Source organism: Periplaneta americana, unplaced genomic scaffold, assembly GCF_040183065.1.
Source record: "Periplaneta americana isolate PAMFEO1 unplaced genomic scaffold, P.americana_PAMFEO1_priV1 scaffold_21, whole genome shotgun sequence".
In the NCBI taxonomy this organism is placed as follows: domain Eukaryota; kingdom Metazoa; phylum Arthropoda; class Insecta; order Blattodea; family Blattidae; genus Periplaneta; species Periplaneta americana.
Genome location: NW_027185502.1, coordinates 345,990 through 371,678, shown reverse-complemented (window position 1 = coordinate 371,678; position 25,689 = coordinate 345,990). Strand labels below are relative to the sequence as shown.

Sequence of the window (25,689 nt, the reverse complement as noted above, 5' to 3'; positions counted from 1 at the left end):
TTCCTGTTAGTGCTGGAAGACATCAGCAATACTACTAAATACCTAATGAGATTTGATTGTGATGATAATGTAATGCCTGCACCCAGCAGTGTTGAAAATGTGGTATATAGGGTTTATAAGAAAGCAAAAACCAGCAACCTGCCTTAATGGATAGGTGGAAGAAGTAAATCAGATTGTAGGTAATATTATTTACCGTAATGATTTTATAATTAGTCTTTGTAACTTTAAGTAAATATACTTTTTCCTCCCTTTTACCTACCTATAGTTATTAGTAAACCAGTATTCTGTTATGTTAAAATGTTTACATTTCTCTGTTGTGTTAATATAACAGTTGAATATGTGTAGAACAACAGTTGCTGCTGTAACTGCGTTCTTCCATGTTTGCACCACAACCTAACTGATAGAATGCTGGTAGGTTCCAGGTTACATATTCTGATGCAGGTTTAAAAAGTTTATGCGGTAAACACATTGCATAACTTTGTCCTCTTTTAACCTTGGTATGCAATGTAGTTACAGAATGGGATTTGGCTCACATGTTCACACACAACATTTACAGAAATGTCAGAAAAAAAAGGTTAAAAGTGTGTATTTTACAATAGTAATATTCCGAAGCTTATTGTATGGTTTCGTAACAAGCTGTTTTTTATGTTAATGGGTTGTAGCCCTTCGCCCAACTCCAAGCTGGAGGACCACTCCTTATCGGCTGTCCACGACTGCTTATTCAATATATTCGCAGCTACCCTCCACATCTGGAGGCCACATAATAACTCGAGTGGGCTGACAAGACGCCAGAAACTCTCACAAACTCTGTGCAACTTGAAATTGTGGTTTTCTCTTAATGTACCTACGGTAATGTATTAGATTTGCAGAGGTTAAAGGTGTTTGAGAATAAGGTGCTTAGGAAAACATTTGGGCTAAGAGGGATGAAGTTACAGGAGAATGGAGAAAATTATACAATGCACCTGACATAATTAGGAACATTAAATCCAGACGTTTCACATGGGCAGGGCATATAGCATGTATGGGCGAGGGAAAAAGACCTTTGGGGAGGCTGAGACATAGATGAGAGGATAATATTAAAATGGATTTGAGGGAGATGGGGTATAATGGTAGAGACTGAATTAATCTTGCTCAGGATAGGGACTGATGGCAGGCTTATGTGAGGGCGGCAATGAACCTCCGGGTTCCTTAAAAGCCATAAGTAAGTAAGTAATAATTCATATTAGCCATTAACAATGAAATCCCCATTGAGTTTTCTAAGTGAAATAACATACCACTTCCTAATGAATACTGAAGTCCTTCAAATTAAATTCAACAAGTGGAACCAGTGTCATCAGTTTAAATTTATGATATGTTATGTGATGTATTCTAATGCCACTTTGTTTCTATTTCGCTCGTATTTCATTTTCATATATTTCTGTTCGTTTTCTTTCTTTTACATAGATGGCAGTCCTAGTGGCTTATCATCTTTGCTTTTGATTATATCAATTGGCACCTCAAATGAGGGTAGTAATTCACGGGTGCTTGTGTAAAGGGGATTAATTATGAATTGGCTAAAGTGGGATAAGTAAAGATTTGAACCCTCCATGATTATTTCTGTTAAATCATGCTTCCATCCATAATGCAGTTACAGTGCTCTGTATTTTGTGACAAAGTGGTTTTGTTCAATACCAAAGGAGAGAAGTTTACATATCTTATAATTTGACTTAACCCCCTTTACACGAGTACCCGCGAATTTTGCATGTTGGATAGCCAGTGTCTTGTATGATTTTTCTACTATGGGTGCTTTTTCAAATTTGTCAGTTAAAATCCCTACTCCTGTTTTTCGGACATCATCCATTGGAAGTGACTGTAGGGCAGCATTCGACTGGAGTGGTGGTGCATCATGGAAGAGTGATCTGCGATGTGTAGCCGAGTACACATCAGAATTTGATGTCTGACAACAGTGGTGGTTGTTTGTCCACCGAGTGAGGCGTCAATCGACGAGATGTGTAGCTGTACAGCAGCAAGTGATTAGTAACTGCACTATAGTTTCGCCTGTGTTACACGGGTTTTCAGTCTGCTGGAGCTGACTTGGTGACTCTTCCTTGGACTTGCGGATATTAATTCAGTGGCTGGAGTGGTCCGCAAGTAATGCTTGACAGTGCAAGTTATAAGTATGAATGTGTTTGATTATATGTTGACTTAATTCGTATTGGTTGTCTGAAATTTCTTTATCACTGTACAGTGAGTGCACTGTCGTTTGTTGACATCTGTATGTAGGCACTGCAGGGACTATGCGGAGCAAGAGGGAGGGCATGTACATTCCACTTCAAAGCGTTATTAGCACGAATGTTATCAGCACATATAATCACATGCTCTCCTGCACTTGGTACCAATATAACAAGAAAATTATTGTATTAATACCAGCACCTCTTTTAATGTCAATTATTACTTATAATTAGAGCCCGGATGTTTAGGAATTTATAACAGTTAAAGTAGGCAGGTAAAAAAGGCAATAAAACTTAAAAAGAGGCACAATAATCTTTGAAAAAGGCATCCCTGTCACTTTGATTTACTCCAAATCACATTTATATCTATGGAAATAATGATTTACTTCCACCAGTAAAAAAGCCATTTTGCCAAACGTCCTGGCTCTAATCATAATATTTCAGTTTATTTCATTTTACAATATTATATATTCTTACTGTGAAATCATTAATGTAATGTGTGCCGATAGCTAATTGTAATTAGTTCTTATCTACTGCTATATAGTCCTGCATTCAAAGTGAAATAAATCATGTGTTTACAATATTCAAAATGTGTGCTGTCGAGTGATTAAGCTGATTAAGGTGAATGTTGATAACAAGAAATTGCTTCACAGCCTCTGTCTCCGCTTATTATTGTTTCAGAGGAGGATTGATTTTTTAGTATGAGTCACGAATTGTAGTATTTAGTAGTAGTCGGTGTAATGTTAACAGGCAGATTATTTCTCGTTTTCGAGAATGGCAGTGCCACTAATACAATTCTAGTAAATGGTGTTATCTGTCCAGTACTCTCGCCAACTATAATGATCGGTACTGAGAGGGTGCATATTCACTGTACTTGAGCAACAGCTGAACTTAATACTGTCACAACGATACACTGCATGGATGTGAAAATTAGACTGCAACGCCTGAGATAAGAGATTGTCACAGGTTTCATTTCGAGCAGTTGTCTCCGCTGCCACAGGTAATCATTCATCAGACAAGTAATATAAGAGGCATTTTATTTCTAGGCCACGTTAGTTATTGTGCAGTCACTCTTGTTCTTTTATTGAATTTACCCCATTGTCAGGAGGAATTGTTTTATGTTCAGCTTTACTAGTAAGTTGTTATTATTCCCTTGGTCGGTGGAGGATAGATGTACCTTGCCTAATTGTTTGAGGATAGATGTACCTTGCCTAATTGTTACACAAGTTGAGGACTGCTTTCTATAATGTTAAGATTGACTTTTATGTTATTAAAGTAGTCATTATTAGTACGAGTTTGTTAGCGTTTTATTTGCTATTGTTAAATCCCGAGACAGTTCAGAGCTTACTTATTATGTCATCATGTTCTGTATCCTGTCATGTCCTCGGCAGGGAGAAGGACACTATGCCACAGTTACAAAGACATATGTGTGCTTTAAAAGCATAAAAAGTCAAGTAATATGTTAAACTCTTCTGAAGTGTTACTTTTATATGGAAGCTAAGATGCCTGTTCTTCTCTCATATCTTTTACCCTTCTATAAAGAAATTCATGTAAAGTTTGTGACCATGGAGCTCATTGAAAAGTATTTCAAATGCTACCATACCATAAAATATATTTTATAACTATATATTTGATAACAATACAGGTAATGAGCATCATTATATTTCGAAAACAGTAGTGGAGCACCACAAGTGATTACAAATATTCACTTCAATTCTTAATTTTTTTTCAATGTTAATGTTTGAACTAATACAAAACATATATTACAGATATTCTAACTGTTACATAGGAAATGACATGTGAATTTTATGTTAAGCTGCAAAATACAAGGTGCAATCAACATATTTCCGAACTGTGCTTGTATTTATTATACTGTTAACCATATTATATGTATGTGTGTCACTGAAGATTGCTGCTTTCATGGCTGTTAAGTCAATCTATCAACAGTGTCAGATTGTCTTTAAGCCTTCAGTACTCGTGTGGGGAACACCTGTCAACCAGCGTGTTTCTTTTCATTGTTGTATTTCCTAGAAAGGGTTTACAATGGTGAAACTTTAGGTACCTTCAAAACCAAGTTCACGTTCTTTAGTTTCAGTCTTGAAGTTCCTCATATTGTAGCTAAAGTTTTATCCTTTGGGTGGCAATTGTCAACTATGCGACTTTTTACATTACAGTTTCTGTAAAGTTCTGGTAAATATTCATTATCACTTTTGTGAGTTATATACTGTATCTTTAGGGATAATTTGTTCTATTGAACTTCGAAGGATTGTGGATCTACGTTTATCAGATTTCTTCAGAGATTAGAAGACGTTCTCATGTATTACTGGGAATTCAAGAAACCGATATGCCAATCCCAGAACAAAGGAATGGATCCAGGGGCCGTTGTTACCTGGCGATCATACTAAGAATGATGCACCACATGTTTTAAAATCTAGTGCCATGGAACTAATCTGTAATAAATATGATAATTTTCTCCATATCTATACTGATGAGTCACGGAATCCTGATGATGGATTTTCAGACGCAGAGTATTATATCCCAAAATACAGGGCATATGAAAAGTCCGGTAACACTTTCAATATTTTATTACACAAAAACTACTAATAATAGCACTTCAAACAAACGTCAGTTTAAAGTCAAACTCTCAAAGTTCTGTTTACACCTTACAGAGATTCAATGTGTGAACCATGAGTGACTCGGCTGATGTCCAAATGATAATGAAACTCTTCCCATACCCTTTTCAACATATCCTCTGTGACCGTGGCAGCAGCTTCTCGAATTCTGGTTTTTAGTTCCTCTAAATCACGTGGCAAAGGCGGTACAAACACACGGTCCTTTAGGTACCCCCATAGATAAAAGTCACATGCAGTCGTATCGGGTGACCTTGGTAGCCATGTCATGAAACATCTGTCCCTTACTCCAGCACGTCCTATCCAATGATCAGACATCTCCGTATTGAGGTAAACACGAACTGCATTGTGGAAATGTGGCAGAGCCCCATCTTACTGAAAGATGAAATCGTCATCAAGATCTTGTCTTGTGTCCACAAAAGAGGAGTGGCCATCCCAGGGTGAGTGAAGAGAACGTTGAGCGAGTCAGAGAAGCATTCATAAGGAGCCCGGGGAAATCAGTCCATAGAGCGTCCCATGAGCTTCAATTTCCTTCAATGACTGTGTGGAGTATTTTGTGTAAGAGGCTGGCTATGAAAGCATACACACTGCAGCTTCTGCATATGCTAAATGAAGATGACAAATACAAGCGCTATGAGTTTTCTTGCCAGCTACAACAACAGGCAGCAGACAACGATGACTTATTCAGCCGCTTAATTTTCAGCGACGGAGAAGTCTGTATAACGAGAAATATTATATATCATATTCAGCTCCCTCTAGTCTCGAAACAGAACTACTGGCCATAGAGACAGCGCTTTTACATCTCTCTTCCTTATCTGATATAATTATATGCACTTTTAGTGACTTGATGGGAGCTATTCTAAATATCATGAAATATACTCCAACTTCCTATGCACAAATTACAATTCTATACAGAAAATATTAAATAAACTAAATCTTCAAAAAGAAATAGTTTTCCAATGGATACCTAGTCATTGCGGCATTACTGGAAATTAGATTGTTGATAATATTGTCAAACAGGCAACATCTTTTGGGCCCAAACCTATGCAAACAACTTCTTTAACCAGCGCATATTCTGCAGTTAATTCTCATTTAACAAATTTATGGGTCGAATTATGGCTTTCTTCTGATAAATGCAAAGTTCTTCAAAAGAAACAAAAGAAATGTAATGATTTACAAATGTTCCGCAGCATTCCCAGACACATACAAACTTTCTTAGCAAGAGCCAGGACAGGCCATATTATCACTCAGAAGTATCTTCACCGCTTTGATCTTGTTGACTCTAGTAGTTGTTGCTGGTGCAACAATAACGAAGAAGATTTGGAACATATCCTCTTAAACTGCCCTGTCACAAACATCCATAGAACTAATCTAAAATGTGCAATCCCTGTAAGCTTGGACAATTCTCTCCAATATATACTGAATACACCTCATCTTTGGAATGTGGCTGCTGAAATATACAACCAGCATCGTGCTTTTACCCATCATTTGCAAGAAGAGGAAATTCATAGTGAAACATAGTGGAACACGTGTTGTCAGCAAATAGCTGGATACACTATGAAGATAGATAGAGACAAAAGACTAGAAATGATGTGTGAAATGTTCAAAACAGACATGTGTCGACCATTTGAGGAATATCTGTTAGGTACTGCAAAGACATGTCTGTAGAAAGCATTCATGAGAATGCATTTAGAAGAATAATCCAAGAAAAATAGGACAATAGGACATAAGCTATTAAGGCATTATTGTAAAGAAAGATTTTCACAACAAAGCAAGGATTATAAACGTGTTTCCAGTGTTAATTTTGTAGGTAAATGTTGAAAGCATTTGAAATTTACACATAAATAATTGAATGGGTGAGTGGAATAAGGATAACATTCCAACTTCCCTAGTTTGTGGGAAAACAAAAAAAACAAGTTTGCAGAAAAAGCTTAGGGTTCTATTGGAAAAGTTACTAGTAGACAATTGTAGAACTAGTCATTCTGTATTCCTCGTACAATCTCAAAGTCAAATACTTATTTTTTTTAATAATTATTAATAATTAAATGTGTTGGAATATTATCCTTTTTCCACTCAATGTTTTCACAACAGATAAAATTTTTAACTATAATATTTTTTTGTGACATGAAATGTTTAATAGTACAAAAGACACTTTAAAATGGTTTTACTCTATACAATGATGACCATAATATGAGTCTTTATTCATCCTTATCACTGTCTGCTGTATTTGACACTTAAGGATGTCTTCATAGAGTGATTTGTACTCATCAGGTATGTAATGCGTGACTTTTGAGATGTCCTCTAACTTTTAATATCGGTTCCAAATTTTCCATTATATGCTGCAGTAATGGGGAGCTCCACATGATCTTGTTCCTTCAACCTGAATGTTCCATGGTGCAAACCATCAATGTACTCTGAAGTCTCGACACAGCCTTTCATCTTTCCGAGTGAATATAAGTTTCCTGTACTTACTGATGTTAAATGTCAGGTTTTTATTCTCAATATCTTTACATGTTTTCTTGAAATACTGTGCCATAGTGTTTGAAGTTGAGTACCTGGTTGTTTTGAAGTCCCTTTACTTGATATGGCGGAGGGGGTTGAGTTTCCTGGCATTTCTAATGATGTCATCATACTGATTTGGAGAGTAAATCCGATCTAATCTTCGAACTCGTCGTTTAATAACTGAAAATGTTCTGTCAAATGGCAGAATGTTATCCTTATTTCACTCAACTAAAGCTTCGACTGCCTCCGTGGTCTGTTGGTCAGCATGCTGGCTTCCAGATCAGGAGGTCCCGGGTTCGATTCCCGGGCTCGGTTCTCGGGAATTTTTCTTGAAGAAGAGGAATTCCTGGGCGTCTAGAGTCTGGAAATTTGTATGAATGTGAGTGTGATTGTGCCGGGTTAATATTAATTAACCAATCATCACAAATATAAAAATATATCAGGACTGTCACTGGGCAGTAACCTGAACACATGTTTCAGCGTCATTGTTGACAAGTAACTCCATCTGTTAGCACAACCATAAAAGCAAGTAATAGATGCTATAGAGTTACCAACAACGAAAAAAATATATATATAAAGCTTCAATGCTGGTTTTAATAATATGAGAGTGGAATATTTCCCTTTTTACACTCATTAAATAGCTTAAGGGGAGAGGATAGTAATTTTTAAAACTTTTTTCTTATTTGGTGTAAAATATTAATTTTTTGTATGTAGAGAGCTCATGGCTATAGCAACTCAACAAAATATAAATATTGTGAATAAATTATTTGGGAGGCAGATTTGAAAAAAAAAATGTACCCAATGCAGGATTTTACTAAACTCGATATATCTAAGCCATTTTTAAAGATAAATTCAAACACTATGTTACAATTTATTTGTAAAAGCACGCTCTACAAACTGTCTGTAACAGAAATTTGATATTAGTTCCTACATTTGTAAAATAAACAATTAAAATTTAATAACATTTTTTTTTATTTTCTTTCTTGCAAACAGAGAGACTTATTTTTAAAATGAAATCAATTAGGGAAATTCCGTTACAGAGAAAAGTTTCCCAGTAGTCTAGAGAATGTGTATTCTAAATTTCCTTCATATATCTTTAATAGTTCAAAAATTATATCGATTTTTGTCTGGCTATGTAGCGAAAAAAGTAAAGTTCCAGAAACAGCAATCAAAGGGGGTGTGATTTAATAATCCAGAGCGCAGGAACTTGAAAAATGGCGTCTCAATATCCAATAAGGGCACAGATACCCACACAATGTTATACAATGTATTCCACACACATCACAGAGTATTTTAAAGAAAAATTTGGTTTTGAAAAAAAAAAATGAAGTTCCGGAAACAACAAACAAAAGGGCGGTGTCATTTAAAAATCCAGAGCGCAGGAAGTTTAAAAATGGCGTCTCAACAATTGATAAGGGACAAATACCCACAAAATATTATACAATGTATTCTACACATATCACAGAGTATTTTAAGGAAAAAAATTGTTTTTTGAAAATTTACTCATTTTTCACCAAAAAATACCATCCTCTTCCCTTAAGCAAAAATCTACAAAATGGCTATTTCAGTTTAATTTTTCAATTTTTTGGAATGTTATTCTCTTTTTCACTCACCAGTTCAATTACTGTATCTATTAATTATAAATAAACTAATTCCGTTTCAAAACTATTTTTACATTTATTTATAAATGAACTCTGTATACTTCGTATTAACACATTTATGTAACCATTCATATTCAAAGAATGTTCAAATTCATTCTCTAAAGCAAGAATATAACTTCGGTGACAGCTGTTCCACACCTGACTGAATACGTTATGAAAAAGTACACGAATACTGAAGGGTTAAGAACTGAGCTTCTATACGTGATTTTGTGCAAACACTGAAATGCGATTTTTCCTGGAATCTCTCCATATATGCCTTATGGCTAGTCTTCTTCTCTGCATTTCAAGTGATGCATTAGTATAGATTCCAGGCATTTCCCTGGTTCTAGATAACTTCTTCGTTTCATATGTCCTATGCGTGTTCTACATTCCAGGCCAGTCTGGAAATTTATTGATTGCCCTTTGTATTTAAAAGCCTAATTTTAATTAAAAATTAACAGTAAGAACTCCTGAACAGAATGTGCAAACATGTGCAATCATAGTAATCATCCTCTGTACAATGAAACAATACAGATATTAATTCATGCTGCCAGACTCGAATGTTCTTAGACTAGTAACTAGGGCCCGGATTCTTATGTAATTACATATTGCATTCCTTTACTTGTGGACTACTGAAAATTACAAATGTTGGCGATTTGTGGTTCCGATATGGTTATAGTTGAGTTTCATTTTACATATTTTTACATATTCTTAGTAATATTACATATTTTACATATTATGCAAAGAATGTAACATTTTTGTAGATATCTAAACAATTATCGAGTTTTTAATACTTTTATTAAATTCGTTTTATTTTTCAGAGTACAGTATTGAATTTTCATTCATATATACTTGGAAATAAATCTTAACGTCCCTGTCCCATAACACCGCCTGGAGGACCACCTTTTGTTCTCACTACTGGGTGTTCATTTCAAAGTGTGTCATGACGTCACTGTTGTGAGTCAGCGATTTGAAGCGAGTTTCAGCTTTTATGTCAGAGAAGTTGCCTATTATTCAAGGCATTCTATCTGAACTTGAGAACGTATACGGTATAACTTGAACGTCGTAGCAACAGATGGCGGTCTGTACGGTCTGTGTGCTACCATAACCTCTTTCGAACTGTGTTTTGCGCGGGCAAGTCGTACGCAGGATATTTGTTATCATCGGTTCCGTACGGCAACATTCCACAATACAAATCAAATGCTCCGTGTCCATGTTGACCTTCGAAGTTAATGTCAACAAATACTGTATGTAAGTAATCGTCTTAACCCTCTCCCCATATCCCGCCAGTAAGAAAAAAACTCACCTCAGTACGTTTTTTCAAACAGTTCACATTCCTGCCACTACCGGCGTTACGGTACGTATCGGTAAGTACTCTTCTGAATGAACGCCATACTTGCCACGCAACTTCTCTGGCACATAGGTAATACGCCTCTGCGGAAATGTAGGAAGATTGAATTCTCTAGGCTCATCGGCTAGCCACATGACGACATACAGCGAGCCATGACACACTTTGAACTGAACATGCAATATAGTACATGATGATAGTAAAGAGAGAGGGCCTGGAACTGACGTCGTTATATTCTGTTCACAGTTATAGAAAATATTTCACTTCAATTTCTAAAGCTGGCTTAAGAGAGAGAGAGAGAGAGAGAGAGAGAGAGAGAGAGAGAGAGAGAGAGTAATTCTTTTAAAAATAAAAGTAAACATAAAACTGGGGATTCCAACCCTATGTCTGTAAAACACAGTAGTTCAGAGTTTGGGTCGGGTGTCAGGTAAGTCAAAATACCATTCTGTGTGCGACACAAAAATATTTTTATACGAAATCTTATGATAAAAGAAAAAGCATAGATTGTAGCAGAGATAATTTGTATTTGCAAGCCATACTATGGGGTGGAAATGGCAAATCGACTTGCCAGGCAGCATAACTTATTCACACTTCAACTGATCAGTTAAATTGTGACGACACTTTTGTGAATTTACATATTTCCCCGATATTTACTACATTTTTATGTACATATTTCGCACTTTGATATTACATAAAAATCCAGGGCCTACTAATAACAACAATATAACATTGGAGAACAATGAAAAAACACAGTCTAAAATAAAATTGAATCAACATAGAAAAGAAAATAAAGTGAGTGTACTTGATATCCATTAAATGGAGTTACTACACATCCCAAACTTGTATTTTTATTACCTACCAGAAATATATATTAGATATACTGCCCTTGCCTCACTTCCTGAGCTGTTTCTTTGCAGGGCGAGATGCAGAGGGGGGGGGAGTAGGAGGTACTGGGTACTGTATGTGCCTACTACCCTACATTCAATACATCGGCCTTTTCAGGATTCCTTTCGTCAGCTATGGAGCAAGATCAGCCATGGACAAGCGAATGTATAGGCTATCCTCCCACAAAACAGATATGTCCTCATCAATTCCTGTAACTAAACACTAATACCAGTGGTACACTACAGTCTCCACTCGAGATTATCGACCTAATCACGATTACAGTTATCACGTGTTTCTCAAACTTTTTCCACCGCGAAATCCCTTTTAATCTAAAGTGTAATAGCAGAATCCTTGTAATATTTTATTAATATTTAATAATTAACAGACAAGTGAAAGCTAGTATCTCAATAATTCTGTTCAGTAGGACTAATGTATTTGCTTTTTAAGCCTGCAATCTGGTTTTATGGCGGAAGGTTGTAGTCTCATTTCTACTGTACTTCTGCATTTTGTCTTTTCGATATTTTGTTTTAGTGAACACATACGCAGAGAATCCAGTAATGAAAGTGATGAGTATTATGGGTATTTTCCGTTTTAGATGTTCATTAAACATTATTATTAAGCATATTCTTGGGTTATTATTATTATTATTATTATTATTATTATTATTATTATTATTATTATTGGTTTCATGTTATTATTGATTCATATTTTCGTAACATTTATATATTTTTATAGTATCCACTAAGTATAAAATAGCTACCAGAGCAGCCCAGTCGGCTAAGGTGCTTGCCTATCGATCTTGAGTTGCGCTCGAGCGCGGGTTCGATTCCCGCTTGGGCTGATTATCTGGTTGGATTTTTTCCCCGAGGTTTTCCCCAACCGTAAGGCGAATGTCAGGTAATCTTTGACGAATCCCCGACCTTATCTCGCCAAATACTATTTCGCTATCATCAATCCCATCGGTAGCAGTTGATACAATGTCGTTAAATAACCAAGTAAAAAAGTATAAAATAAAATTTAAATTCACATAGGGCTCACGGAACCCCGGAACATACTTTGAGAAATGCTGCTCTATGGTAATTCAGCAGTTGTCCAGACTGAACGAAGAGTGGCCTAGTGTGTACATACATTTTAGGAAATCGCCATCAGAGATAATAGCGATAGTGGTAACCACGATTACAGTATCCAGTATTATAAACAGTAAAAACCCCTGTACTGGCATAGGATGTTTTCAGAACATGTAATATGCTGCCGTGCCGCACGCTGCAGCTGACGTGCCGGTCCGTGCAGACCAAAGAGGCGTGGTTATAAGCACTAGGGAACTCTCGGTTCAGGACGTGAGACACGGGCAGTAGAATGTATTCTAAATCCAATAATAATTACGAATATACCGGTGTGACATATCTATCAACATCAACTCCTGATATTATAAATGTATAAACAAAGAATCTGTACAACACACTACAAAACCTGACGCTTGACAATGATCTCGAAATATAAAGCAAGGCATACAGATAAGTAACAAACAATTTAGAAATAAAGTATAAGAACATTTTTATTAGGTTAATATAGATGTAAATATTCTCAAACGTTCAAAATAGGAAACAGGCTTCTATCATACAAAATTCATAATTAGAAAGCATATATAAGACGTTTTTGTGAAATGGAAAGAGATTTAAGCAAAAAGAAGAGATGTACAACCATCCAGAAAACACTAAGCACAATTACATATATTCCACCTAATGTCTTCGTGACTACAACTTAAATACATCATATTTGCTTGAAATAATAATCTCCGTACCGAATTTTGACCACGTAATTGTATACTCGTACATTACGAATTATTTTTCATTCTTCATTTGAATTAGTTGAAATGAAATCAATTAATCCACAATATGTTGCTTGTATATACATCTTGATTACATAACTTTTAACACATATAACTTCGGAAAACATATTACAGTATATGTCTTTCACGTGTTAATAAGGTACCATAAAATTTAACACGTGAAAGACATATAATATGTTTTTCAAAGTTGTCTGTATTACTTTAGTAAGCGAAATAAGAACAGGATTTCATTCCAACAAAAAAATTAAACATCAATTAAAAGCTAAATAATTATTTCAAATAATTTGTTGCAATTCATGTTAAGGCCTGAGGGAAAACCATCAATAATAATGCATCTTATGATAAAAATGGTAAGTTCTATATAAATTACACATTGCGCTGAGATTTTATGCTTCTGACAGTATTTAAGGTAGAATAAAACAAATTTTAACACAAACATGCTAAGAACAACCATTAAGAAAAACGACACGTGTGATAAATCCAAATAAATATCTCAATAAATAACCAAAGAAATAGGTTTTAGAAAAACTAACTTTATGTATGCCTTTTACAAAGGTGCAAAATTATCTTATGTATGAATTTTCACATTGATTTTTAAGAAAAGGAGATACAATTATTTTATACTTTTAACATACCCTAGCTCTTAAATGAAACAAGGATATACAGCGTGGACTGTAAGAAATGTTATTATTTTCAGAGGGTTATTCTTTGAGATACTTCAAACAAAAAAGTTTAACACAATTTTGCTCGTTTTTTTTTTTTTTGCTTCATAGTGTGTTTTGGGAAAGTCATTGACTTAATTTCCAGTACGCTCAGTCAGTTTAAGAGAGCAGTGTATTGCGATGATAAAGGATTGAAGGAATTTTACATTTGTCCTTTAAATGTGCAGAACTTTTATTTGAACAAATGTAACATTTCGTTCTAAAAAGGAATTTTAAAATATTACATTTGTTCAAATCAAATTTTTGCACATTTAAAGGACGAAACTAAAATACTTTTAATAATTTATTATCAAAATCAGACAGCAGAGTTTAGGTCCCTACACAACGACATGACGTCACGTCCCTTTCTTACAAAGGGAGCATAACAATGAGTTCAATTACCTCCTTGCAACTGATGTACACCTATAGTACAGGCAGAATCAATAGGCGGGTTTTTGGTTTGGTACGGAAACAACTCACTCCACACTTTCTCTAGCAGTTTATGACCTGAACAAAGAGACCTTTCTGTCGCTCCATTCGAATGTTAGTTATTGACAAGTGCTTGTCTGTGATACTACTGTGCTAAGATTGTTCGTAACTAAATTTATTCAGGTTACTTTTGACATGATATAATTCAAATAGAGTCCCCTGCCATGTCAACAATACGTTGCCAAATCCTTGGAAGATGATTGACTCCATCTACAGCATCATTTCTGGATATCTCTGTCACTGATCCAACTAAAGCTCTTTGGATACCAACTCTTGATTGATTGCCTTGCTTCCACCCAATCTTGTAATAGTTTGGTTACCCTAGCATTACAAAAAGCTTGTAAAGGCTCGTCTCCACTATTAAACATTTAACAACAACATGTTAAATGATTTACCATCAACATCCCAACATGTTGATTGATCATGTTAATGCTAATTTCATTTAACACTTTGTCCACACTGTTAAACATGTTAAACTTACAACACTGGGAAATTCTGATAACAGCCATGCCAGTTATCATGGATGTTACATTTTTACTATTTTCAAATTATATATATTGAAAATGAAGTGACTTTTGTCAGTTTTTATTATTAGAATCAATTTAGAAGATCAGTATCATTTTACAGAAAAAAGTTGTTGAATAATATTTATTATTATTGCAGAAAATAAAGGAAAGGTTCCGTCACAGATGTTACAAGATTTGTGAACTCACTTCACACCTTATTAACAAAAAGTGTAAAACTCAGGTCTCTGCCTCAAGCAAAAGGAAATTCATTCTCATAGTGTCCATGTGAAAGCTATGCAAATCTCATGGCATCTAATTAGTTCACAAAAACATAATCGCTAAATATTTTATAGCTGTTTCTTCCATGTCACGGATGTTACACACATTTTGTCATGGATGTTACAGATGAGTTAATGTCCTTAATTTGTCAAGTTTCAAAACAACTGTGACATTTTTAAGTCAAAAAAATATTCACTTGAACTCTTAATTGTTATTAACTCAAACTACTGAAAATGAATGGCAGAAAGAATATAGTACAGAGTAAAAAGTTGATCCTGGAATTAACAGTGCAGACCCTCAAAACATTTCTTCAACAATAGCTCCTTGAAAAGCATACATTAACAGCTGATCTCTCTATGAGTAAATGCTGCAAACTTTAGGGAAACAAAACAGTACCTATTACCTAGCCAAGATAACTTAGATTCAATGTCCAAAAACTTGTAAAATATTTGGCCTTTTGAAAATAAAACATTAGATCATATTAATCTACTAATTATCAACATAATGTGTGAGAGGTCCGGGAGAAAAGTATACTTCACAAATTATTGAACCATTTACAAAACACCTCCCAACATAAAGATGAGATGTGGTAAATAAGTACAGTAGTGGCAAAAAAAACCGGACCGACCCTTGTAGCTGATTTCAGAGCCTTGTTCACTCCAGAGCACGATAGACTGGTAACTAAGACTTTCGTGGTTCGAATCCTGCCTTGGAAGGAAACTTTTTTTTGTTCCTTATTCATATTTATTCCCAATACTTTTCGATTGCAGCGATATTTTACTACTTAATTAACTTATTATTCCCAGAACATGAATTTTTACCAGCAATCGAAAAGTATTGGGAATAAATTTGAATAAGGAACAAAAAAAAAGTTTCCTTCCGAGGCAGGATTCGAACCACGAAAGTCTTAGTTACCAGTCTATCGTGCTCTGGAGTGAACAAGACTCTGAAATCAGCTACAAGGGTAGGTCCGGTTTTTTTTTGCCACTACTGTGCATAAGCAAGACAACGTTATTGTTAATACTACAGTACATTATTATTATTATTATTATTAGTATTATTATTGTTATTATTATTATTATTATTATAGTACAAGGCATTGTGATTTTACCCTCTTTGGTGATATCTGGTATTAGTTGTCAATACTGAAGAGACAGTCAAATCAGCAATTTAAGAACTGCTCTTAAATGATCCTCACTATGATATATGCTATTTTTTTTTAATTAGTGCCTCTAAACGTTTCAGACAGATCTTAAATACTGACACATATAAAAATTCTGATGGCTTACAGGAGTTGAACGAAAGAAAACACACGCACACTCACATGTGCATGTATGTACACACGAACACACACCATCACTATCACTCTACTATTATTATAAATTTGAATGCCTGACTATGGCATTATAAATACCTTCGCTCTCTTTGTGTGCACTTCTGGATGTATCATCAACTCTATTTCCATTTTCTTCTCCTGTACCAGCACTAGATACTCCTTCCTTTTTCTTTTCAAGTCTTGCTTTTTCCTTTTCATCAAAGTCTTCAGCATACATATCCAATGCATCATCATAATTTATTGCTGATCTACTCTCTTTCTTGAAATTTTTACGTTCTGAATCCTCAATCTGAAATGAACATAAATACAATAAATAATAATTACAAGTTACCAAAATTCTAAAAATAATAAAAAAAATATGTTTTATTTAACGACACACTCAACTGCCGAGGTTATATAAGGACCGTTGGTGTGCCAGAATTTTGTCCCACAACAGTTCTTTTACATGCCAATAAATCTACTGACATGAGCCTGTCACATTTAAGCAACCTCAGGCACAGAAAACCAGCACTCTACCGACTACATCACCAGGCCAACTCTTAAAATAATTAAAAAATGTATTTTCAACTAAAATTTTTCCAAATATCCATTCCTTTTATGTAATATAATGTTTTATTTTAATTGACAGAGTTAAGGACATTCAGCCTTCTCTTCTACTCAATCAGTATGATATAAAATTAGTATATTGCTTAAAGTGTGCTTAAATGCGACAGGCTCATGTCAGTAGATTTACTGGCATGTAAAAGAACACCTGCGGGACAAAATTCCAGCACACCAGCGATGCTGATATAACCTCGGCAGTTGCGAGCATCGTTAAATAAAACATAACATTTAACATTTATAATATAATATAATAGCTACATAATACATCATTAATGTAATACAATAAATACAGTTTCTTTTGTCATTCCAAAATACCAATACAATAATTATGTAATAATAATAATAATAATAATAATAATAATAATAATAATAATCATCATTATTAAGCCTACAATATAATGAAATGATTAAACTCAATCATGATTACAATTATAACTTCAATTTGACTATGTTCGTAAGAAATTGCTTAGCCTATTCTTGGAAGTAGTTATTGTCTGGTAGTCCCTAATATTCTGAGTAGAGAATTCCATTGACGAGGGACTGAGACAATAGAAGAGGATGAATAGTAATAATAAAAATAATAATGGTTTTATTTAACCTGGCAGAGTTAAGGCCATAGAGCCTTCTCTAACATTGAACTCAACATTCTATGACGAGAAATTGCTAGGACTGGCTCTCCTGTGACTTGTGGTAGTGACTAGACTACCAAAAGGGCTCGGATTTCTATTACTAAAAACTCTGGAAATATGTATGCACTTAGGCCATAAAAGCACTAAAATATAGCAAAAAAATTGGAAATATGACGCAAAACAAGTTATTGGCTATTTTACAAAACTGTTTTCGTGAATATTAACTCCTTGTACTGGCCATAGCAGACTGTTCAGCCTATAAATATAGCAGGGCAAAAGACGGGTGAAAAATATCCAACGTCTGTCCTCTGCATGACAGCTATGTTAACAGGGTCACTGAATGTTATGGCAACAGTACAGTTAGAACCTCTTAAGTGTCACATGTTTGGGAGGGTGAAGAGGATGAAGGTGAGACCGATCAGCAACAATTTGACCATAATCCTAACATTCTTTTGTCCTCTGTATTTTGACAATTTACTGCTGGCGAATCCAGTTATCTTCAAACTTCATTTAACCACAAAATATTTCTAAAGAAAATAAATCTAAATAAATAGCCAAATGTAAACAAAATCTCTTGCCATTATTGACAAAAAACATGTTTGGAGAACTGTTAAGACTGTTGTAATGTAACTAAAAATATGCTTTTCTACCATTTTTGATCAAATATGACTTAATGCTAAAATATGGTAAAATATGGACTTTTATAAACAATAAACAATGATTTTTGGAGGAACTAAAAAATTCTGAACGGAAACTCAAAACACAATCTGGCTTCTTCCAGGATATTTATAAATTACAAAGTAAATACAATGTACAAACAACTGATAATATAGAAAAGCTTCTACTCTCAGTACAGCCACTTTCTCAGCCTGAAATTAAATGTGAAAATGATCTGATACAATACATCACTGCAAAACGTGACGTCGACCACTCAGTATTAAAATCATTAGCTATTGAAACCACATGTACAAGATATCCAATATCTGAATGGCTTCATATTTATACAGATGAATCTCTGCTTGATAAACATAGTAATGCTGGAGCAGGAATCTACAGTGACATTTTTAGCTTTTACATATCTCTTGGAACACTGTCCACTCATTATGATGGTGAATTAGAAGCCCTGAAACAGCTTTTTCATCACATACATAAATTTAACAAAGTGGTTATACTTAGTGATTATAAATCTGGACTCCAAGGACTAACATCAAGTCCTCCAGGAAACAGACTCGTAAGAGAAATTCTTTCTGCTCTTAAAATGCTACAAGGGCTCGTAAAGAGGTAGTTTTTCAATGGATACCCTCACACTGTGGAATAGTAGGTAATGAAAAAGCTGACTTCCTGGCCAAAAAAGGAACAAACATCAGACAAACTCAAAATAATACAATCTCTTTTCATGCCTCAAAAGTCAGGATCAAACACATAGTTCAGTCCTTTTGTAAACAGGAATTCCTGAAGAAAAGCGAAGGCAAACCTTGGAACATTCTGCTAGAGCTAGACAGTAATAACATCCCAGATTTACCACGAAAAAAAGGCTGTTGCTATATTTTGTTTAACAACTGGACATGATTGTCTCGCCTCTCATCTACATCGAATTAATATCTACCAGCATCCACAGTACACCCTCTGTAGAAATCAGAACTCCATCATGGATAAAGAACATTTGCTACAATTCCCAGCAATAAAGAAATTAGATGCTGATTTACCATCGCAGCTCACCAAATACTATTGGGACGCCCGCAGGAGAATGGAAGAAATCTAAGATCCTTAGTATTGGCCAACAACAACAACAACATAATCAATAAACACTGTGACATGTTTAAAAAAAGCTAGAAATATGTTTAATTTAACTTAAGCTTATAAAATGAGACTGGGATAAAAATATGACTTGTCACAGAAATCCAATCCCTATTCATAAATACCAAGCACTGAGTTATGCATATAGCTTGGAATTATTATGGGTGAGAGGTACGACATTTCAGAATATTCTTTTCAGGAGGTGTGAGATGAATCTGATGTTTCATTCCCAAACAACTAGAGCACAGACTTTCCAATCCAGGCAATCTAAGTAAAATTTGTAATGAGCAATGATGATGATGTATCAAGTTTTTCCAGAATATTCCCTTTTCCTGTGCTGTCATTCCACCACTGCTTCATAATTCACACAGTCATCCAGAAATCAATGGAAATCTATTACATTGTACCTATAATTTTTCCAGGAGACCAATGCCATGAGAGTTTTGTGATAAATGGTCTATGGAAGAAATCCCTGATAGCTAGCACTACTTGAGTTGACAGTTATGGTACATTGAGAAACACAAAGTGAACCTACTTTACTCTACACAGATTAAAGCCTCCTTTACACAGCGACAGTTCTCTCATGACAGTTGCTATAGTCCACTCTCATGATGGGAAGTGTTTATACGAGACTCAGAATGAGACCATACTATCATAAGAAAATGTTAGAAGTGGTAATGGTTGAAGCCATGGCCAGAATTGTAAAAATTAAGGGAATCATCAAGACCCAAAATGAAAAAAAATAAATAAATAAATTTTTATTTTTTACATTTTATGACAGTATGGTTCATTCTGCTTAATATGGTATTTGGTTTATGAAAATATTCGAATATTTAATATTTTAAATGTTTTTTTAAAAAATATTAGTGTATTTATGTTTCAGAGAAAAAAATTTATCACTTTTCACAAAAAAATTATTATCTCAGGAACTAAAATTGTCTTAGAAGGCTGTGGTTCGGCTTGTTTTATAGCAAAATTAATGCTTCATAAAGTCTGTGTTTTAAGATCTTGTCCATTCTGATTTGCTAAAAAAATGTTGTTGTCTAGTGCCTTGCATCTGGCAATGAAGCCATTAGCAGTATTAGCTAAAAAAATGTTTGAGAGGAAGAACTCAGAATACTAATGAATCATTCAATAACGTTGTTGGGTATCGAGTCCCAAAAATGGGTTTGTTGATATAATCGTCACCTGAATGCAAGAACTAGGTAACTTGATTCTTCCTATTTTGAGATATTGCCTATTTACTTACATATTGCACTAAGGAATATGTCTCGTTTTCTTTTACTTATTTGTTACAGTGGAAAATAGATGTCGCTGGTATCGTTTGATCAGTTACCTAGTTCTTGGATTACATTCTGTGCGATTTTTGCTATGCTATGATAACTAAAAAACGCAAATTTCGAGTTACCTAGTTCTTACATTCAGGTGACGATATCATCGTTGGAACTTGGTGTACTAGATGCTATACTCACATTTAATGATGAATACACTGCAAGAATACAGGCGTTCAGGGATCGGTATTCAAATAGGATACAATACCTCAAAAAACATGGCGGATGAGATAGATGTAACAAACACAACCTAGGAGGCAAGAGCCAAGAGAAGGGGGGCAGTATTAGGTGAGCAGGATAGGAAGAAGACAAGGACCACCAACCAGAAGGGTTTTAAAACATTTTTTCTGTAATAGGTGAATTTTTATAGAAATTTTTACTTGAAACATGATTTACTTAAAACTACATTTTTCAACATAAATGACCTGTTTTCTCAGAAACTACTAGGTCTATCTGCATGAAATTTTTACGATACATTTCAGGTAACAGTGTGATGATATGGAATTCCTTTGATTGAGTTTTCTGTAATAGTTTATTAAAAAAATAATAATAATAAAAATAAATAAAATGTCTAATTCTTGTTTTTAATTTTAGAAGTTTATAAAAAAAATATTGTTTTTCTATTAGATATTTTATCATCAAAACGAATCAGTGCACTCAGAAGGAATGCATAAAAATCCTGTACAATATCACATTTCTATAGCTAGTATGTTCTGTGATAACGGGTCATTAATATTGCTGTTTTAACATTAGTAAGATAGGGCTTGACGACTCCCTTTAATAAAAGTGAAAAAATAAATATAAGAAACAGAAAATAAAAGTGTGGGTTAGGAAGTGGATAGGGAGAAGTGAGAAGTGTGCTTGATGCTTTCAGCACTCTTATGTTAGAGGTGACAAATGAAGATTCAAAATTGTTTTGCAATTTCGTTGAAAATATTCAGTTCATAGTAATTTACAGCAGAAAATTGTATTATACACCATATTAGTGTGGTGTATAGTTTAATACATTATTAATTATTAGTAAAAGTTCTTGTATAGTATTGTGGAATATAAAGTTACAACTCTACTGTTGTAAGTATGGAGTAATAAAGTACAAATGTACAAGAAATCTTTGTGAATCTTTGTGACTAATAACTGTTACAGCTCAATACACTTGTAACGTATTAGACCATACTTTTGTAGAATAGGGTCCATGTTGGATGCTAGCCGAAAGCTGGCCTCTTCATTGCACTTTTGGTCGTCCAAGGTCTCGCTTCCCACAAGGATTGTAGTGAAATAGCCTCTGAGGCAGCCTGTTATTGGGCGTCCGTGATACATGTTCATACCCGTTGTTTCTGTATGTTGATATGGTATCAGTGATGCAGTTATGTTTAATTCATTACTGTTGTCGACATTCCATTTGTGATCATTAGGCCTGTGACATTGGAGCATGTTTACAGTGAAAGGAAGCCAATTCACTACAGGATATACACGGAGTATGCAAGTGTATGTGTGTATGGAGACGACACAACCGCCGTGGTACAGTTCATTCAAGTATGATACAAACTGTCGTGAAGTGTAGTGCGCTCCGCAGTATGGCTCAGAAGGAAAGAAACACGTCTTGGAAACTAGAATATTTAGTTTCACAGTATGGTGCAGATGTATTTTGCATTCTAAATAGCAATCTGTATTGTAAACTTTGCAATGTCAGCATTACGTCTGCTAAAAACAAGGAATATAATGTTCAAAGGCACATAAGTACAATGAAACACAAACAGCTGGAACAGTAAATGTGCAGAAGGACCGTATATTAAATTCAACATTTTATGAAGACATGTGTAAAGCATTTATACCTGCCGACAAACCATTTAACAAACTCGCAAATACGGCATTCCGCGAGTTTTTACAGAAATACACTAGAAGAGAAATTCCACATCAGACTACGTTACTGAAGTAATATGTCGAGAAAATTTACAACACATGCATTACTGAGATCAGGTGTAAACTAACGAACCAACACATATGGTGTCAATTGATGAGACGACGGATGCTGTTGGACGGCATGTAGTTAATGTGATTGTTGGGGGCCTAGATCCAGAAGGCCCTGCTGGATCATACCTACTGTCGTGTGATGTGATAAATGCTGTGAACAATTGAGGCGCACAGTTCCAAAACCCTCTAAATCCACTTTTTCACCAAAATTATTTTTTATCTCTTTATAGTAAGGATTAATGCACTCTATTGACCTATATATCAATAATGTTCAAAAGAACTCTACATATAGTGAAAAAATTCATTTGAAAAATAGTTACTATTCCAATATCCTCTAAATCCAATCTCTTACTTACTTACTTACTTACAAATGGCTTTTAAGGAACCCGAAGGTTCATTGCCGCCCTCACATAAGCCCGCCATCGGTCCCTATCCTGTGCAAGATTAATCCAGTCTCTATCATCATATCCCACCTCCCTCAAATCCATTTTAATATTATCCTCCCATCTACATCTCGGCCTCCCTAAAGGTCTTTTTCCCTCTGGTCTCCCAACTAACACTCTATATGCATTACTGGATTCGCCCATACGTGCTACATGCCCTGCCCATCTCAAACGTCTGGATTTAATGTTCCTAATTATGTCAGGTGAAGAATACAATGCGTGCAGTTCTGCATTGTGTAACTTTCTTCATTCTCCTGTAACTTCATCCCTCTTAGCCCCAAATATTTTCCTAAGCACCTTATTCTCAAACACCCTTAACCTATGTTCCTCTCTCAGAGTGAGAGTCCAAGTTTCACAACCATACAGAAAAACCAGTAATATAACTGTTTTATAAATTCTAACTTTCAGATTTTTGGGCAGCAGACTGGATGATAAGAGCTTCTTAACCGAATAATAACACGCATTTCCCATATTTATTCTGCGTTTAATTTCCTCCCGAGTGTCATTTATATTTGTTACTGTTGCTCCAAGATATTTGAATTTTTCCACCTCTTCGAAGGATAAATCTCCAATTTTTATATTTCCATTTCGTACAATATTCTGGTCACGAGACATAACCATATACTTTGTCTTTTCGTGATTTATTTTCTAACCGATCGCTTTACTTGCTTCAAGTAAAATTTCCGTGTTTTCCCTAATCGTTTGTGTATTTTCTCCTAACATATTCACGTCATCCGCATAGACAAGAAGCTGATGTATCCCGTTCAATTCCAAACCCTTTCTGTTATCCTGAACTTTCCTAATGGCATATTCTAAAGCGAAGTTAAAAAGTAAAGGTGATAGTAATCCAATCTCTACTTTTCCAAAATCCTCTAAATACCATGCGACTTTTCCAATATTCTCTATAACCAGTATTTATTTTTTGCATATTCTAGTAGTGTAGGCCTACTGATTGTGAGATCTGGCACTTGGTATGCCTTATCATGTTTTCCCGCAGGTAGAGTCTTTGGTAGATTAGAAAAAGAATAAGGAAAATAAATACGATCACTGATTCTTCTGAATACATCAGAATTTATGTAGAAGAAGGAACTGTTAAGAAGCTAGTATATGATGTTCCTGTCAACAGCTGGAAGGAAAGGAGTGACACAGGTGCTGAAAGCATTTTCAACTTAGCCCCTTCTAAGAGAATTTTCTTCAAAAAGGGAAGTCAGGTGTATTAGTGAGAGGAGAATGCCACTATCGTAACGATTTTGGAGTTTACCGAAGTCTTTTGAAACGAGGAGAAGCGATCCATGACTTGCAGTTGCAAAGAAAACAGTTTGGGGTGGCAGTAATAAAGGAGAAAATTCAAGATATTGATAAACTTTTTTCAAAATATTTCGGTCCTTTGTGGAAAACAAACAACGATCTGGAATTTTATGCCCATCTCATCAATGAAAATGGAGAGCAAGCAGAGGAAGCAGAAGAAGACGAAGGAAACATTTTGGTTACCTAAATCTGTGCTTCATAGGCTGGTCATGATGATATCTTTGAAAAATATTGGAGTGAAAGAGGTCAAATGACTTTATTGTCAAAAGCCTGGCATTAGAAAACAACAACAACATTTTGGTCACCTGAAGCTGTAGGAGTAAATGTCAATTTATAAAATGATGGTTCAAAGTAAACCCTGGACTGAGTTCTATTTTTTATTGCTGGAATTCCATTATGATATTTGTGATTATTGCATACATCTGGAGATATTTTTGGTCGATGAAAGTGACGACCTGAAGCTGTAGGAGCAAACATGTATTTGTAAGGAGATTGTTCAAAGTAAATCCTGGACTGAATTCTATGTTCTTTATTGCTGGGATTCCATTGTGATATGTGTGACTGTTGAAGATATTTTTCTCTTGGAATTCAGCTCAACAGTGTTCTATTAAGAGTTGAGTAATGATTACTTTCGTATGTATTCGAGCACGTAGCCCACCATATCCAAATTTGTAGCATGATTATAGATTATTTTCTTTATTTTATTGGGTTATTTTACGACGCTGTATCAACATCTAGGTTATTTAGCGTCTGAATGAAATGAAGGTGATAATGCCGGTGAAATGAGTCCGGAGTCCAGCACCGAAAGTTACCCAGCATTTGCTCGTATTGGGTTGAGGGAAAACCCCGGAAAAAACCTCAACCAGGTAACTTGCCCGTACCGGGATTCGAAACCGGGCCACCTGGTTTCGCGGCCAGACGTGCTGACCGTTACTTCACAGGTGTGGACTATAGATTGTTTCTTGAGTAATTCTTTATCTTCAATCTGCATTCTTATTTACGTGAACAGTATAATAATCAATAATATCCTTGTAAAGCTTCTATAAAAAAATATGTTAGCTGAAATCTACTAAGGAAGAGACGAGTGAAGTGCTTTGTGTGGAGTGTGCCATTGTATATTTGCTGGCCTGGATGGCTCAAGCAGTAGGGGCATGGCATGTCTCTATCACTTGGTCCGAAAGGTTGTGGGTTCGAGTCCCGCCTTGGGCATGGGTGTTGTGTACGTACTAGTT

General features: G+C 35.1%; 1 protein-coding gene and 1 long non-coding RNA gene across 9 annotated transcripts in view; one reads left to right on the top strand and one right to left on the bottom strand.

Moving 5' to 3' along the window:
- The window catches only part of LOC138693798 (uncharacterized), a 123,418-nt gene extending 117,433 nt beyond the window's left edge, over window positions 1–5,985 (top strand). For 2 of the 5 annotated variants that reach the window (XR_011330462.1, XR_011330461.1), the window contains one exon: window positions 663–5,985. This is a non-coding gene — a long non-coding RNA (uncharacterized lncRNA). The remainder of the gene's footprint in view (window positions 1–662) is intronic. The other 3 variants (XR_011330466.1, XR_011330464.1, XR_011330465.1) reach the window with 2 other exon arrangements.
- The window catches only part of LOC138693797 (CD2 antigen cytoplasmic tail-binding protein 2 homolog), a 123,924-nt gene that overhangs the window by 67,777 nt on the left and 30,458 nt on the right, over window positions 1–25,689 (bottom strand). For 2 of the 4 annotated variants that reach the window (XM_069817595.1, XM_069817594.1), the window contains exon 4: window positions 16,454–16,664. In XM_069817595.1, the coding sequence (XP_069673696.1) occupies window positions 16,454–16,664 (211 nt within the window). Of the gene's footprint in view, window positions 1–4,459; window positions 7,704–13,001; window positions 14,576–16,453; window positions 16,665–25,689 lie in introns of those variants that run through there. The other 2 variants (XM_069817593.1, XM_069817596.1) reach the window with 2 other exon arrangements.